This window comes from Coregonus clupeaformis, chromosome 24 (genome assembly GCF_020615455.1).
Source record: "Coregonus clupeaformis isolate EN_2021a chromosome 24, ASM2061545v1, whole genome shotgun sequence".
NCBI classification, from domain to species: Eukaryota; Metazoa; Chordata; class Actinopteri; order Salmoniformes; family Salmonidae; genus Coregonus; species Coregonus clupeaformis.
The window spans coordinates 24,936,460-24,951,175 of record NC_059215.1 but is presented as its reverse complement, the minus strand read 5'-3'; the positions used below and the strand labels follow the sequence as shown (position 1 = coordinate 24,951,175).

At 41.9% G+C, this 14,716-nt stretch overlaps 1 protein-coding gene across 1 annotated transcript; it reads right to left on the bottom strand.

The window, feature by feature from the left end:
* Nucleotides 1-2,210: 2,210 nt before the first annotated feature.
* Nucleotides 2,211-8,367, bottom strand: LOC121538388 (nicotinamide/nicotinic acid mononucleotide adenylyltransferase 1-like). The gene is given in 4 exon segments (XM_041846331.2): nucleotides 2,211-2,562; nucleotides 3,362-3,654; nucleotides 7,834-8,014; nucleotides 8,253-8,367. Coding segments are annotated over 4 exon segments (894 nt in total). The 3' UTR covers nucleotides 2,211-2,257.
* Between the last annotated feature and the right edge of the window lie 6,349 nt (nucleotides 8,368-14,716).

Sequence of the window (14,716 nt, the reverse complement as noted above, 5' to 3'; positions counted from 1 at the left end):
TTGTTCTACCTTATGTTATTTTTAGTGCTATATTGATATTGATTACTGCATTGTTGGGTTTGGAGCTTGTAATCAAGGCATGTCACTGTACCTGTGCACGTGACATTAAAACTTGAAACCTTCAAGTGCATTCCTTCACACATTATTCTTGAAAACTTGCTTGCAGACCTGGCCTTCACAGTATAACTCCTGAGAAAAGAGAATAGGAATATAAGATGGATGATCTAATCTTTGACCGAAGTGGTTAATGTCAGGTTAGTCTCGCACGACCTGACTAGAAGGCTGGTCCAGGTCATTAGGGTGCATTCCTTCACTAACTTGAACTGCAGACTGTTTGTGAAGGAACGCTCACTAATGACCTGGACCAGAGCTAGCTGAGCCAGTGCAAGACTTGGAAGTCTGGCTTGCGAGACTTAAACAGGTTGCCTGGATCGTACCTTGCGGTGCTTTCTGTCTAGCCCATTGGTGAACTCCTGGTCCAATCTGAAAGAGAAAGTGTAGTTGCAGAAGGGGCTGAGGATTCTGATTGTGTACAGGTCACCCTGTTACTCGATCACCTTCCCCAGTTACAGCATCTGGGCGATTTTACAAACTGTGGGGTCAATACCTGGGGAGGGACAGAGTGTGAGAATACATGCTCACAGACATACACTGAGTACACTAAACATTAGGAACACCTTCCTATTATTGAGTTGCACCCTGACACAGGCTTGAAGATGCCTGCTGCTACTACCAAACATATTAGTATGAACATGACTAGAGTCGATACAGTGATTGCTTGTATGATGTCAGAGATGATAAATCGTACATAATTGAAAAGGAATAACCATTTCGCCTGTTTTGTTTGCGAACATATGAGATGAGAGTATGGCCTGAGCTTTCATTCAGTTTCTGCTAAATTGAGCACCACTAGGCTAGGGGTTTCGATCATTGATCAAGAAACACAAGTTAATTTTAGAAATAAGACAAGGAAGTCAAGATTGGAAGCGTTTGGCTGCATTGCCTTTGTTGCCAAACTAAAAAAACGAATGAAGGGACAGTCTGCAGTTCCAATCAACTCAGTGATTCCATACAGTGCCACTACGAATGCAACCACTGAGTGGGGTTTGTATCTACACTTCATTCAACTATTGTAATACATATAAACCTTAAATGTCATGTTATTATCAGAAAAATGCTTATCTGATCAGGAAAGGTGATAGACTAACAAAAAGGCTACTTCCTTTTACTAATAACCTGCATTTGAAGCAAACAGAATAGGTGTGAACGGTTGGGATTTCCTCATTATAAGATGGATGTAGTTGCGATGTACTGATTTTTCTTGGAGACAGCAATGACACTTTGACAGAGAAGTGTTCACAAGCTGCAAAACAAAGACAGCGTTTAATTTTTCTCAATACACACCATGCTGTTTGTATGTTACTCTATTCTACTATATCTGTAAACGGATCCCATACATACCAACTGCCTTTGCCTGAGGGAATTATTCAAAAACACACACACATCTAAAGGCCAGCATTTTAAAAAAATGAAGGTACTCTTAAGGGTGGACGAGCATATTAATCACCACATTGCATTTCGAAATAAAAAAATTCTGTAGTTCTGCATCAGGCTCATTGTAATCAAATAATTCTCATTTGTACACAAATAATCAATGCTCATGAACAAGCTACTATGTTTCATGCCCGGTGTGACTTCACATATACACAACAGATTGTGGGTTTCTGATGGGTATCTGTGCTATATACAGATAAAGCGCTCTACGGACCAGATTGACTGTTAGTGACAGATCAAGGATTTACATTCTGCTCCTTGGGACTGCCACTACTTGGGTGCTTATAATATTCTATAAAACACAGTGATACATTTAATCTTCAGCAGATTCACCCTATCTCTGAGGAGATGCCACACAAGAGAGGCTATTCTGGTGCACACTCATTCTGGCACTGGTGAGCATCAGTGAAGTCACAAGTCTTCTCTCAAACCAGTAGAAGATAAATGCTCCCTAGCTCCTACTACACACAGTGCAGTCTCAAGCAGAGGAGGCTGGTGGGAAGAGCTATAAGAGGACGGGCTAATTATAATGGCTGGAATGGAATATTTGGAACAGTATCAATCATATAGAAACCACATTTGACTCCGTTCCATCAATTCCATTCCAGCCATTACAATGAGCCAGTCCTCCTATATCTCCTCCCACCAGCCTCCACTGGTCTCAAGGCATTCAAGTTGGCAGCAGGCAATATGGCTGGCCACCTCAGCTGGAGGAGGGGCCGGTGTGTCTCTGAAGCGGGGCAAGGATGACGTCAGCGTTCTTCTGCTCACTCTCGGCACTGTACAGGCCGTGCTCCCAGATGTAGCTCACCACCGGGTCCGGCAGTAAGTAGCGGACGGTCTGGCCCCGGCGCAGGGCCCGGCACACGTGCGTGGCCGAGATCTCGTTGGTCACCCACTCGCGGACCACGTGGATGTTCTTGCGGTGCTTCCACAGCACCTCCGATTGGTGGATGAACTTGTGGGCGTCACAGCCGTTGCGGGTGATGCACACCAGGCCATAGCGGGGCGGCAGGTAGCTTAGTGGTTAAGAGCGTTGTGCCAGTAACCGAAAGGTCGCTGGTTCTAATCCCCGAGCCGACTAGGTGAAAAATCTGTCGATGTGCCCTTGAGCAAGGCACTTAACCCTAATTGCTCCTGTAAGTCGCTCTGGATAAGAGCGTCTGCTAAATGACAAAAATGTAAAAAAAAATGTAAAATAGCGGCCCACGATCTCTGCGATATCCTCGTGCTCCCACAGGTTGGGAACGCCGAAGGACTCCAGGACGTCCGCGCCGCACAGGAGCTTCAGCTGAGGGCCATCGTCTAAAGGGTTCACGGACAGATGAAGAATAGTTTATTAATCCATACAAGACTGAAATGTGTCTTCTGCTGTACTGGACCTCCAATATAAACACACACAAATACACATTAAGCTAGAAAGTCTGAAGCAGTGGGCTTAAGTAAAAATCTGTGTGAATTTCCTGAATTCTGAGAAGGATTTTTGCATCTTAGGGTTCACTTACACTTAAGCGACAGGTATCAGAGAATGTTGCCAGACAATGTCAAAAAGTTGGCAACAATCTTCTTACTACTACAGAGACAGCCTGTGCCGGTAAAACATGTAACCAGCACCATGTACCTTTCCTTTTTATTACCTCAGGGCAGATCACCTGCTGTTCCACCATACCCGTCTTCAGGTGGTGTGACTAAGTGTCACTGGTTTCTCTAACACCAAACCCTATGTGGCTGGTAATGTCCCAGACGGATGGTAGTATTCAACAGGCGTCACAGCCGTTGCGGGTGATGCACACCAGGCCGTAGCGGCCCACGATCTCTGCGATATCCTCGTGCTTCCACAGGTTGGGAACGCCGAAGGACTCCAGGACGTCCGCGCCGCACAGGAGCTTCAGCTGAGGGCCGTCGTCTAAAGGGTTCACGGAGAGATGAAGAATACTTTATTAATCCATACGAGACTGAAATGTGTCTTCTGTTGTACCCTGTAGCTCAGTTGGTAGAGCATGGCGCTTGCAACGCCAGGGTTGTGGGTTCGTTTCCCACGGGGGGCCAGTATGAAAATGTATGCACTCACTAACTGTAAGTCGCTCTGGATAAGAGCGTCTGCTAAATGACTAAAATGTCAACGTAAAAAATTTACCGAACCTCCAATATAAACACACACAAATACACATTAAGCTAGAAAGTCTGAAGCAATGGGCTTAAGTAAAAGTGTGTGAATTTCCTAAATTCTGAGAAGGATTTTTGCATCTTAGGGTTCAATGTCAAAAAGTTGGCAACAATGTTCTGACTACTACAGAGACAGCCTGTGCCGGTAAAACATGTAACCAGCACCATGTACCTTTCCTTTTTATTACCTCAGGGCAGATCACCTGCTGTTCCACCATACCCATCTTCAGGTGGTGTGACTAAGTGTCACTAGGTGTCACCAAACCCTATGTGGCTGGTAACGTCCCAGACGGACAGTAGTATTCAACAGTTGCCGGCTCAATGAGTTAGAGCATGGTGCTGGCAACAATAGGGTTGTGGGTTTAATTTCCAAATGGGCCAAATAATGATTTTGATTTGAACAAAACTTGCTGTACATACTGTATTTGCCCATGGCATAAGTGGTCAGAAAGTAACTTTATGAGACCTGATTGATAAAACATTTAGAAGATAGAGGTGCTCAAAGTTGACATTTTGCATACCCCACCCTACCATGAGACATCCATCTCTTCATCACTGGAAAATAGTTTGATATCATTTAAAAGCATACAAACAGGGTTGTCAAAATATTAATATTATTTCCAACAACTCCACTGTAAATCCAGCGCATATTGAACATTGAGATTGGTGAATTTTTTTTTTTAAAGAACTTGAACGTGCATAACTATTCATTCTTTAAGTCATACTACAGATTCTCAATTGGATTGAGGTCTGGGCTTTGACTAGGCCATTCCAAGACATTTAAATGTTTCCCCTTAAACCACTCAAGTGTTGTTTTAGCAGTATGCTTAGGGTCATTGTCCTGCTGGAAGGTGAACCTCTGTCCCAGTCTCAAATCTCTGGAAGACTGAAACAGGTTTCCCTCAAGAATTTCCCTGTATTTAGTGCCATCCATCATTCCTTCAATTCTGAACAGTTTCCCAGTCCCTGCCGATGAAAAACATCCCCACAGCATGATGCTGCCACAACCATGCTTCACTGTGGGGATGGTGTTCTCGGGGCTCAATTTTAGCCTCATCTGACCAGAGTACCTTCTTCCATATGTTTGGGGAGTCTCCCACATGGATTTTGGCAAACACCAAACATGTTTGCTTATTTTTTTCTTTAAGCAATGGCTTTTCTCTGGCCACTCTTCTGTGGAGTGTAGGGCTTAAAGTGGTCCTATGGACAGATACTCCAATCTCCGCGGTGGAGCTTTGCAGCTCCTTCAGGGTTATTTACATTTTAGTCATTTAGCAGATGCTCTTATCCAAAGCGACTTACAGTTAGTGAGTGCATACATTTTCATACCGGCCCCCCGTGGGAAACGAACCCACAACCCTTGCGATGCAAGCGCCATGCTCTACCAACTGAGCTACAGGGGACTACCTACATACTTATCTTTGGTCTCTTTGTTGCCTCTCTGATGAATGCCCTTCTTGCCTGGTCTGTGAGAACTTTTGAAACAAGTTATTTTTTTTCATTTCACTTCACCAATTTGGACTATTTTGTGTATGTCCATTACATGAAATCCAAATAAAAATCCATTTAAATTACAGGTTGTAATGCAACAAAATAGGAAAAACACCAAGGGGGATGAATACTTTTGCAAGGCACTGTACATATTGTTTATTTTTCCCATCTGTCATTCTCAGTCGACACTATTCAATCAAAGCGAAAAGCTGGGTTACCCCTATCCCTTGATCATGACTCAGTTCCATTACATTACACATAAGTCACTAGACGACGGCGTCTTCTGTATGGGGGAGTTTTGTTAAGAGCCCCGAAGATCGGTCTGATCATTAACACGCATCGCTTGCGGTACGGTTTTGAAAGCATAAGGAACTTATCTTTCAGATCAGCGAGAAATATACAGTGGGGAGAACAAGTATTTGATACACTGCCAATTTTGCAGGTTTTCCTACTTACAAAGCATGTAGAGGTCTGTAATTTTTATCATAGGTACACTTCAACTGTGAGAGACGGAATCTAAAACAAAAATCCAGAAAATCACATTGTATGATTTTTAAGTAATTAATTTGCATTTTTTGCATGACATAAGTATTTGATACATCAGAAAAGCAGAACTTAATATTTGGGACAGAAACCTTTGTTTGCAATTACAGAGATCATACGTTTCCTGTAGGTCTTGACCAGGTTTGCACACACTGCAGCAGGGTTTTTGGCCCACTCCTCCATACAGACCTTCTCCAGATCCTTCAGGTTTCGGGGCTGTCGCTGGGCAATACGGACTTTCAGCTCCCTCCAAAGATTTTCTATTGGGTTCAGGTCTGGAGACTGGCTAGGCCACTCCAGGACCTTGAGATGCTTCTTACGGAGCCACTCCTTAGTTGCCCTGGCTGTGTGTTTCGGGTCATTGTCATGTTGGAAGACCCAGCCACGACCCATCTTCAATGCTCTTACTGAGGGAAAGAGGTTGTTGACCAAGATCTCGCGATACATGGCCCCATCCATCCTCCCCTCAATACGGTGCAGTCGTCCTGTCCCCTTTGCAGAAAAGCATCCCCAAAGAATGATGTTTCCACCTCCATGCTTCATGGTTGGGATGGTGTTCTTGGGGTTGTACTCATCCTTCTTCTTCCTCCAAACACGGCGAGTTGAGTTTAGACCAAAACACTCTATTTTTGTCTCATCAGATCACATGACCTTCTCCCATTCCTCCTCTGGATCATCCAGATGGTCATTGGCAAACTTCAGACGGGCCTGGACATGCGCTGGCTTGAGCAGGGGGACCTTGCGTGCGCTGCAGGATTTTAAGCCATGACGGCATAGTGTGTTACTAATGGTTTTCTTTGAGACTGTGGTCCCAGCTCTTTTCAGGTCATTGACCAGGTCCTGCCGTGTAGTTCTGGGCTGATCCCTCACCTTCCTCATGATCATTGATGCCCCACGAGGTGAGATCTTGCATGGAGCCCCAGACCGAGGGTGATTGACCGTCATCTTGAACTTCTTCCATTTTCTAATAATTGCGCCAACAGTTGTTGCCTTCTCACCAAGCTGCTTGCCTATTGTCCTGTAGCCCATCCCAGCCTTGTGCAGGTCTACAATTTTATCCCTGATGTCCTTACACAGCTCTCTGGTCTTGGCCATTGTGGAGAGCTTGGAGTCTGTTTGATTGAGTGTGTGGACAGGTGTCTTTTATACAGGTAACGAGTTCAAACAGGTGCAGTTAATACAGGTAATGAGTGGAGAACAGGAGGGCTTCTTAAAGAAAAACTAACAGGTCTGTGAGAGCCGGAATTCTTACTGGTTGGTATGTGATCAAATACTTATGTCATGCAATAAAATGCAAATGAATTACTTAAAAATCATACAATGTGATTTTCTGGATTTTTGTTTTAGATTCCGTCTCTCACAGTTGAAGTGTAGCTATGATAAAAATTACAGACCTCTACATGCTTTGTATGTAGGAAAACCTGCAAAATCGGCAGTGTATCAAATACTTGTTCTCCTCACTGTATATATATATATATATATATATATATATATTTTTTTTTTTAAATGTTAATTGATACACACCTTTATAGGGTTAGGGTTAGTGTTCCCACACGGCCATATCTCCATGTTACAGCGCGTGTTTACGGAAGACAGACCTGTGCTAATTAGCCATCTAGCAAGTGCCGAAAACCTAGCAGGCCACCAGAAACGTGTTGTCACTGAAAAATACTGTCGGCTGCAACTGTGATAAAGCCGGTTAAAACAGTGTACAGTAGTGTATATTTTGCACTTGTGAAATTATTTTGATGAGATATGAAAGTAAAGAGCTTTATGTTTCTAGAATCGCATCACAATTGGGAATCGATTCACGTTTAGATGGAGTATTTGGCTGTCAGTACTGGTCTACATCTGAAAACAAAATATAAGATCCTTGGACCTTGAGTAACGTTAGGCTCCTTGAGAGTACATCTTGGGCTAGGTTACCCCGGATAAATGTAATACAAGATTATTTCAGCGCAGTGCAAGTAATGCTTTTTTTCTTTTTGTATCACACATATACTGAATCAAAATAGATTTGACAACCCCTCTCAATAACTGAGCTACAGTCTCCACACACAAATGATCAGCACTCACCGCATCACTTTAGCTGTCTCCACCCATTCAGGCTGCTGGCTCTCCCATGCGTCTACCTTGATCCAGTCAGAGGTGTCTGTGGCCAGCCTGGCCATATCTACACGGTGACAGGCCTCAATCAGACCCTTCTTCTTATAGCCGTCACCCACTGCAGAGATGATGCCCCTCACAACTATGTACTGTCCTGAGACATAAAGAAAGAGGAGTTGGGCCAGCTAATTTTGTAGAGCACACGATGACAATACAAATTCAGTCAAATACAAAATACTACCACTCATTTGACTTGGTCTAGGCCTACTTCTCATAATTGGGAAGCAATGCAAATGTCTGAGGAAGTAGGTCCTAAACTCACAAAATACAACAAAGTGATGATTTACAAATTCATAGTCTGTTGACAGACCACAAATTATCAATAGACATACCTGTATCCTCCAGGAAATCCCGTGCCAATTCAAACATACGCAGGTGCATATTGGTTATGGGGTTGAAAGACCCACAAGCCAGCAGCACCACTTTGGTTAGATCTTGAGGCTCCATTGATTACAGTACATAGGAGCTATAAGGACAGTCTAGGCACTGAAAGAGAGAAACATACAAAGATATGTTGACAAACCTGTGTGACAGGAAGATGGTTTAGAATTCAAAACCTGTACTGAATGTGTATGTTGTGTGAATGCGTCTTGCCCATTGCACAGTTTGACACATTTTATTTATCTTATATTTTCTTATATTTCAGACAAGATAATTAAATGAAAACTATGTGAAGGGGTGAACACGTTTTCAAGGCCCTTTGTATGTCTGTGTAGTGGGATAATAATAATAATATGCATATATTATATACAGTATACACCTCATATGCAACTCGTAAAATAAGACTAAGCAATTAGCCCATTAAATTAATTATCTGACTCCATAAGATAAATAGCAGTATGCAAGAGACTATAGTTAACCTCCTGTAGCTCAATTAGTAGAGCATGGCGCTTGCAACGCCAGGGTTGTGGGTTCGATTCCCACGGGGGGCCAGTATGAAAAAATGTATGCACTAACTGTAAGTCGCTCTGGATAAGAGCGTCTGCTAAATGACGTAAATGTAAATAGTTAAACCAGTATTACAGTGCATTCGGAAAGTAATCAGACCCCTTCACTTTTTCCACATTTTGTTAAGTTACAGCCTTATTCTAAAATTGATTAAATAAAAATATGTCCTCATCAATCTTCACACAATACCCCATAATGACAAAGAGAGAAAACAGGTTATTGTATTCAGATCCTTTGTTATGAGACTCGAAATTGAGCTCAGGTGCATCCTGTTTCCATTGATCATCCTTGAGATGTTTCTACAACTTGATTGTAGAAACAGTTTTATCATTGGAATGTGATACAAAACAAGGCAACGGTGTGCTTTAGGACCATGCGGACGCCTCCGAGTGGTCGGGTAGGCTGTTTGGAGTGTTTATCCGACTGGATTAATAATAATAATAATAATAATAATATGCCATTTAGCAGACGCTTTTATCCAAAGCGACTTACAGTCATAATATATATACACTCCCAGTCAAAAGTTTGGACACCTACTCATTCAAGGGTTTTTCTTTACTTTACTATTTTCTTTACATTGTAGAAAAATTGTGAAGACATCAAAACTATTAAATAACACATATGGAATCATGTAGTAACCAAAAAAGTGTTAAACAAATCAAAATATATTTTATATTTGAGATTCTTCAAATAGCCACGCCTTGATGAAAGCTTTGCACACTCTTGGCATTCTCTCAACCAGCTTCATGAGGTAGTCACCTGGAATGCATTTCATGGACTGGATACAGGACAAGAGAGAGAACAAAGAAACCATGGCTTGTGCCATGGCTCACAGCTCATGGGAGAGGGAGAAAGAGAGTATCTCACCACAGCATGTCAGGAACAAAAAAGAAAGAGACAATGAATCTAAGACCTTTTATAACATCTGAGTTGTTTGGATTCAAAATATGAGTTGTTGACCAATAGCATTACTGTAAAGTTAACCTTCAATCAGATATCAGACCTACACCTGTAAAGACAACATAACCTTTGCTTCTCAGAGGTTTGACAATGGGAGTTGGCAAGAGCAACACAGAGAACGCTGAATTCCTGAGAAGACAATAAAACCTTTTGCATTGTGTTGATAAGTCACTTGGGGGCTGGGCCACCCTACAGCTGTGTGAACAATTCAATGACTATTTCATTTAGCGTTACTTTAAATTTGATAGGCTACATATTACATCTTATGACTGTTATGAATGGAGCTCATAGATGGAGTGTTGGCAGCATAGGTCTACATCTGAAAAAACCTTGACCTTTTATGCAGTGTGCGTTTCTGTGTAAGCCTACTACATAATGATATCAATCTTATGACAGACCAAGCCCCACTCAGGTAATACCTCCCATCCATTCTAAGCATTATCGTCATGCTGTTGTCTATACTGCCAGGGGTGTTGTCAGTTGTAATCTTATACCATTTCGTTTGAACTCCACTCTTAGATCTGCTATTGTTAGTGCAAAAGAGAACCCCCCTGCTGTCTGCTCATCCAGTGCTATTAGTTCAAATGTGAATTCCATCAACTTGAATACCCCCTCAGTTTTCAAATCACATAGAGGGCTTGAGCTGTTGTACGATAGCAACTAAAGTCCATGTAAGTCAGTTTATAACATTCCATTACTCTGAGAGTTCCTCATATTGACATTGGCTGCGGCCTCAGGCCCTGTGGTGCTAACCTTGGAAAAGTAATTACAATTTCTACTGTTTCCTCTATTACTAATAGGGTTAGACCAAATGGTGCAGTTCTATGCAATCTTATAGCCATACCAACTATATCAATATCAACCATCAGACAGGGTCTGCAACCGCCTATTGAACATACAGTGGGGAGAACAAGTATTTGATACACTGCCGATTTTGCAGGTTTTCCTACTTACAAAGCATGTAGAGGTCTGTAATTTTTATCATAGGTACACTTCAACTGTGAGAGACGGAATCTAAAACAAAAATCCAGAAAATCACATTGTATGATTTTTAAGTAATTAATTTGCATTTTATTGCATGACATAAGTATTTGATCACCTACCAACCAGTAAGAATTCCGGCTCTCACAGACCTGTTAGTTTTTCTTTAAGAAGCCCTCCTGTTCTCCACTCATTACCTGTATTAACTGCACCTGTTTAAACTCGTTACCTGTATAAAATACACCTGTCCACACACTCAATCAAACAGACTCCAACCTCTCCACAATGGCCAAGACCAGAAAGCTGTGTAAGGACATCAGGGATAAAATTGTAGACCTGCACAAGGCTGGGATGGGCTACAGGACAATAGGCAAGCAGCTTGGTGAGAAGGCAACAACTGTTGGCGCAATTAGTAGAAAAAGGAAGAAGTTCAAGATGACGGTCAATCACCCTCGGTCTGGGGCTCCATGCAAGATCTCACCTCGTGGGGCATCAATGATCATGAGGAAGGTGAGGGATCAGCCCAAAACTACACAGCAGGACCTGGTCAATGACCTGAAGAGAGCTGGGACCACAGTCTCAAAGAAAACCATTAGTAACAACCTACGCCGTCATGGATTAAAATCCTGCAGCGCACGGAAGGTCCCCCTGCTCAAGCCAGCGCATGTCCAGGCCCGTCTGAAGTTTGCCAATAATAATAATAAATAATAATATGCCATTTAGCAGACGCTTTTATCCAAAGCGACTTACAGTCATGCGTGCATACATTTTTGTGTATGGGTGGTCCTGGGGATCGAACCCACTACCTTGGCGTTACAAGCGCCGTGCCCTACCAGCTGAGCTACAGAGGACCAATGACCATCTGGATGATCCAGAGGAGGAATGGGAGAAGGTCATGTGGTCTGATGAGACAAAAATAGAGCTTTTTGGTCTAAACTCCACTCGCTGTGTTTGGAGGAAGAAGAAGGATGAGTACAACCCCAAGAACACCATCCCAACCGTAACACACAGCCAGGGCAACTAAGGAGTGGCTCCATTAAAGCATCTCAAGGTCCTGGAGTGGCCTAGCCAGTCTCCGGACCTGAACCCAATAGAACATCTTTGGAGGGAGCTGAAAGTCCGTATTGCCCAGCGACAGACCCGAAACCTGAAGGATCTGGAGATGGTCTGTATGGAGGAGTGGGACAAAATCCCTGCTGCAGTGTGTGCAAACCTGGTCAAGACCTACAGGAAACGTATGATCTCTGTAATTGGAAACAAAGGTTTCTGTACCAAATATTAAGTTCTGCTTTTCTGATGTATGAAATACTTATGTCATGCAATAAAAAGCTAATTAATTACTTAAAAATCATACAATGTGATTTTCTGGATTTTTGTTTTAGATTCCATCTCTCACAGTTGAAGTGTACCTATGATAAAAATTACAGACCTCTACATGCTTTGTAAGTAGGCAGTGTCTCAAATACTTGTTCTCCCCACTGTATATTGGGCTCAGCCAAGACTGTTACTTTTGTAACTGAATTAAAACATTTTAACAATGTGATTTAACTAATTGATGTTGGGAAAATAGATGGTAAAAATGCCAAATGGTGTTAAATGCCTGATGGAAGGCTACTCAGTCAATGGGAGAATCTCAATTGCTCGTGTCCGCTCGACCTTCTCAAAATCCATTGTGTGAGAAAGCCACAGGTCAGATGATATACTTATGTCATGCAATAAAAAGCTAATTAATTACTTAAAAATCATACAATGTGATTTTCTGGATTTTTGTTTTAGATTCCGTCTCTCACAGTTGAAGTGTACATATGATAGAAATTACAGACCTCTACATGCTTTGTAAGTAGGAAAACCTGCAAAATCGGCAGTGTATCAAATACTTGTTCTCCCCACTGTAGCTTCTTTGAGTTGGAGACTCCATGTGACTTTAGAAATCGTAAAGGACTTGGGTTGATGTATCGGAACAGTAGGAGCTTACGTCCTTAACTGGAATACATCAAGATCTGGGCTATGCAGACGAATCCAGACACTCTAGTATTGACTGAAACTTGGATCTTTGGGGAAATTCTGGACTCTGATATTAATATTGAGGGTTATGTGTTCAGAGCTGACAGACAGGGTAGAGGTGGTGGAGTGGCCCTTGCTGAAATCCATTTCCCTTGCCAAAGATTTGAGCTATCTTTCAGCCTTTGTCTGAGGAAAAATTTATCCATATCTGTTAGGGTCTACTGTCCTCCCTCGGCTAACCTTTGTGCACTCGAGGAGTTAACTCGTTTGTCTTCATTTACTAAATCAGAAGTTATCCTGGGTGACCTAAATTATGATTGGGAAATGCAGGCTTCATACAATCTAAAATACATGTGTAACGATTTAAACCTAACCCAGCTGGTGACTAAGCCTACATGGCCCAACCCTAAAGATCCTTCAAAGTCAACTCTGATCTTATTTTAATGAATACACCAGATATATGTTTATACTGGTGTCCTTGCCCAAGATATTAGTGACCATTGCCCAGTTGTTTGTTTTCGAGATGTGAAAATACAAAAATCTAAGCCTAGTGTCAACATAAAGAGGAAAAAAACTGTCTACTCTGTTCGTAACAGATTGTAGATTTGGAAACAGAAAACTGTATTGATATCAAATGTTTCAGTGATGAAAAAATTAGCAGAATGTCGGCAAAAATCCATCTTGTTCCATCTTCTCCCACTACCGGCCACTGTGCTTCCTCTCACTACCAAGTGAGTGGAAACGCCAAGCGGATACTTCACATTTATACATCCATTGAAATATCGGTCTCATTGTTATGTGTCCTTCTTCTTCGGTGGGGTTTAACGGCGGTTGGCATCCAATATAACGTTGCATTCCTGCCGCCTACTGGACCGGATAATAAATCCATTATACTTCAACGGTAGGGCCGTTCCAAGGATCCAGAGAGCATGAAAAAAATGTAGTGTGCTCGAACAGCCGAAAAAAAAAGAATAACAAAGGGTTTGTCAAAGTCGCGTCAATTCAAATCTGGTATTAGGAACAAAAGAGGTCAACACAACTTCTAAGATATACTAGTTATTTTAATTAATGCAAAAACTTTCAATGGTAAATATGATGTTTCGTATATACGGGCTCTCTGAAATACCTCACAGGGCGCTTCAGAGAACTAACAACATTGTTTCAGAAACAATACCCAAATACTCTGACAGAGAAAGTTTCCCACTTCTCTGCTGGCCAATTAAAGTAAAGACTTGAGCGTGGTTTAAACTTTCTCAGCCAATCCGTTGGTTCAGGGGTTGGTCTCATCTCCTCGGCGCCATTTGTTGCACACTTCAGCCAGGCACAAGATTATCATAACAACCTATCATAGTGAGAAGAGCCAGCTCCCTTAGACATCATTCCTACGTCCAAGGAAGGCTCACAGATCACAAAGAACCAGTATAGTCTAGCATTTGAAGACGCATCCTTATCTCATTTTACCCCCTAAAACAGCTCTTAACATCAATCACAGCCTTGCCAGGTGTCACAAGCTACATTAGCCCAGTCAAGAATGCATTCTTTCTAAATTAGTCATCCCATCAATTTAGGAGAATAATAAATCCCCAATAATCCCCCTTTTCACACCTAATAAGGTGTGATTCAAAAATAAGAAAACATAGATTGTCATTCATTATAATACAATATAAAACAAAAAATCACACTTTTATTAATAGGCCATAATGACACAAAAAAATTCAAACCCTCAGTTCATCTACACCCCACTTGCAAATTGTTACCAGTCATCAAAGAACTTCAAACCATCACATAAGGAAAGACAAACATTCACATGATTAACTTGATTAATAAAGCATAAAACACAGGATTAATAGAACACAAAACATAAGACTATTAAAACATAAAACACAAACAGAGAAGTATATTT